The 1,673-nt window shown below is 25.6% G+C and overlaps 1 protein-coding gene across 1 annotated transcript; it reads right to left on the bottom strand.

Annotated features, from left to right (window-relative positions):
* Positions 1-491: 491 nt before the first annotated feature.
* On the bottom strand, positions 492-1,673 carry PGO_002080 (variable surface protein; the record flags this gene model as incomplete). The annotated part of the gene is made up of 2 exons (XM_028691065.1): positions 492-1,433; positions 1,590-1,673. 2 exons carry the CDS (start codon positions 1,671-1,673, stop codon positions 492-494), a joined length of 1,026 nt encoding a protein of 341 aa, XP_028546866.1.

The raw sequence follows: 1,673 nt of genomic DNA, 5'->3' as shown, positions 1-1,673 counted from the left end.
TAAGTCATCTACTAAAAATATGAAAAATTCATATGCATAATATATGTAATGGATATTGTTAATCTTTATATTAAACTTATAATATTATAAAAATGATATCTTAGCTCTTCTGAAATAAACATTTATCATACAATATATATGTGTTGTATATATTATTAATTCATTCTTACACATTCTGTAACGGACTTATATAATTTAACTACTTTAGATAATTCATTTTTATAAATTCCTATTATTTTTTACATAGCATTATCCAAAATGCTAATGCATAAAATTAAAGAAAATCCTAATTCTTAATCTTCATCTGAACATAAAAAACAGAAAATATTATAAAAATATATTAAAAATTATAATATACTAATAATTCATTGTATATACTCGGAGTACATATATTTATTTTTTATCTAAATATATACATTATACTAATACATATTCAAACTACTATATGGAATATGAATACTTATACAAAATACCCATTTAGTACTGGTTTTTCATTTCATTACCTTGGGTCCAATTTTTTTGTATGTTTTATGAATTTTTCTTACACTCAAGTATTTTTTAAAATAATAATATGACAAAGCCAATAGCATTTCACCCGCAATAATACAGATTATACCCATTGCCGTACTTACACTAGGATTCGTTGTATAAGCCAAAATTAAAAAGAGCAGAAAAAAAATTGTTTGTGCAATAAGCGGTAAAAACACTTTATTCCTCTTAAGGTAATATAAATATCTTTCTTTTTTACTCCTAAATTCTAAAAATTCGATTTCTGTAACATTGTTTTTATTTTTTATAAAACGTAACAATTCCATTTGAAATTGTGCATCCATTTTCTTAAATATATTTACTGCTTTTTCTGATAAGCACTTCTTTACTTTGCTATAATCGTAGTATTCCAACTCCCTCAGACATTTGGTATTATCAATGTTTTCCATTCCTGAATTTTTATCATATTTTTCGACATCACATTTTGGTTCACGACAATTATCATTTGAGGATTTTCTATTATTGCAACCTCTACTACCAAAATCGGCGTCTTCTTTTCTATAATAGCCGTCGTCAGGTTCTTTTAGATAACTATCAGCTTTTTCCCTACAATAATTTTCTTTTGATTTTCTATTACGTTTCCCTCCATAGCTTTTTTTTTCATAATTATCACCTTGTTTAAATTTATCCGCGGATTTTTCGTATCTGTCGCGATATCTTGGATCATATGATTCCTCTAGGTGGTTCTTTCTATTTCTCATGTTATTTTCTCTTCTTACATGGTTACCCGCATCTTTTAACATATTAAAATTTATATCTTTTAAATGGGGATCCCTTTCATGTCTATATGACTCTGTTCTCCCACCTAATGACCTAATAACTGGTGACTCTGGCCTACTGTCTTGGCACATTATTTTCTCCCATGATTTACCAAAAGTAACAGTCTATAGAAACAAAGAAGACAGATGATAAACAAAATGTTATAATTAAATAATATCTATTTATTTTTATGTTAATAAAATTATATACATTTTTTAAATAATAGTATAAAATAAAAGAACATATTAAATAGACTGTTAGTCTATAACTAATTATTCTACCTCATATAAACTTTGATGTATCCATACTACAGCGGTAAGTGTAAAAATTTTAATTAAACAGAATGACGCCAATTTTACTTTCAT

The sequence above is a fragment of the Plasmodium gonderi genome (assembly GCF_002157705.1).
Source record: "Plasmodium gonderi DNA, contig: Pgo-contig_219, whole genome shotgun sequence".
NCBI lineage: Eukaryota > Apicomplexa > Aconoidasida > Haemosporida > Plasmodiidae > Plasmodium > Plasmodium gonderi.
This window is presented reverse-complemented; position numbering and strand designations above follow the sequence as displayed.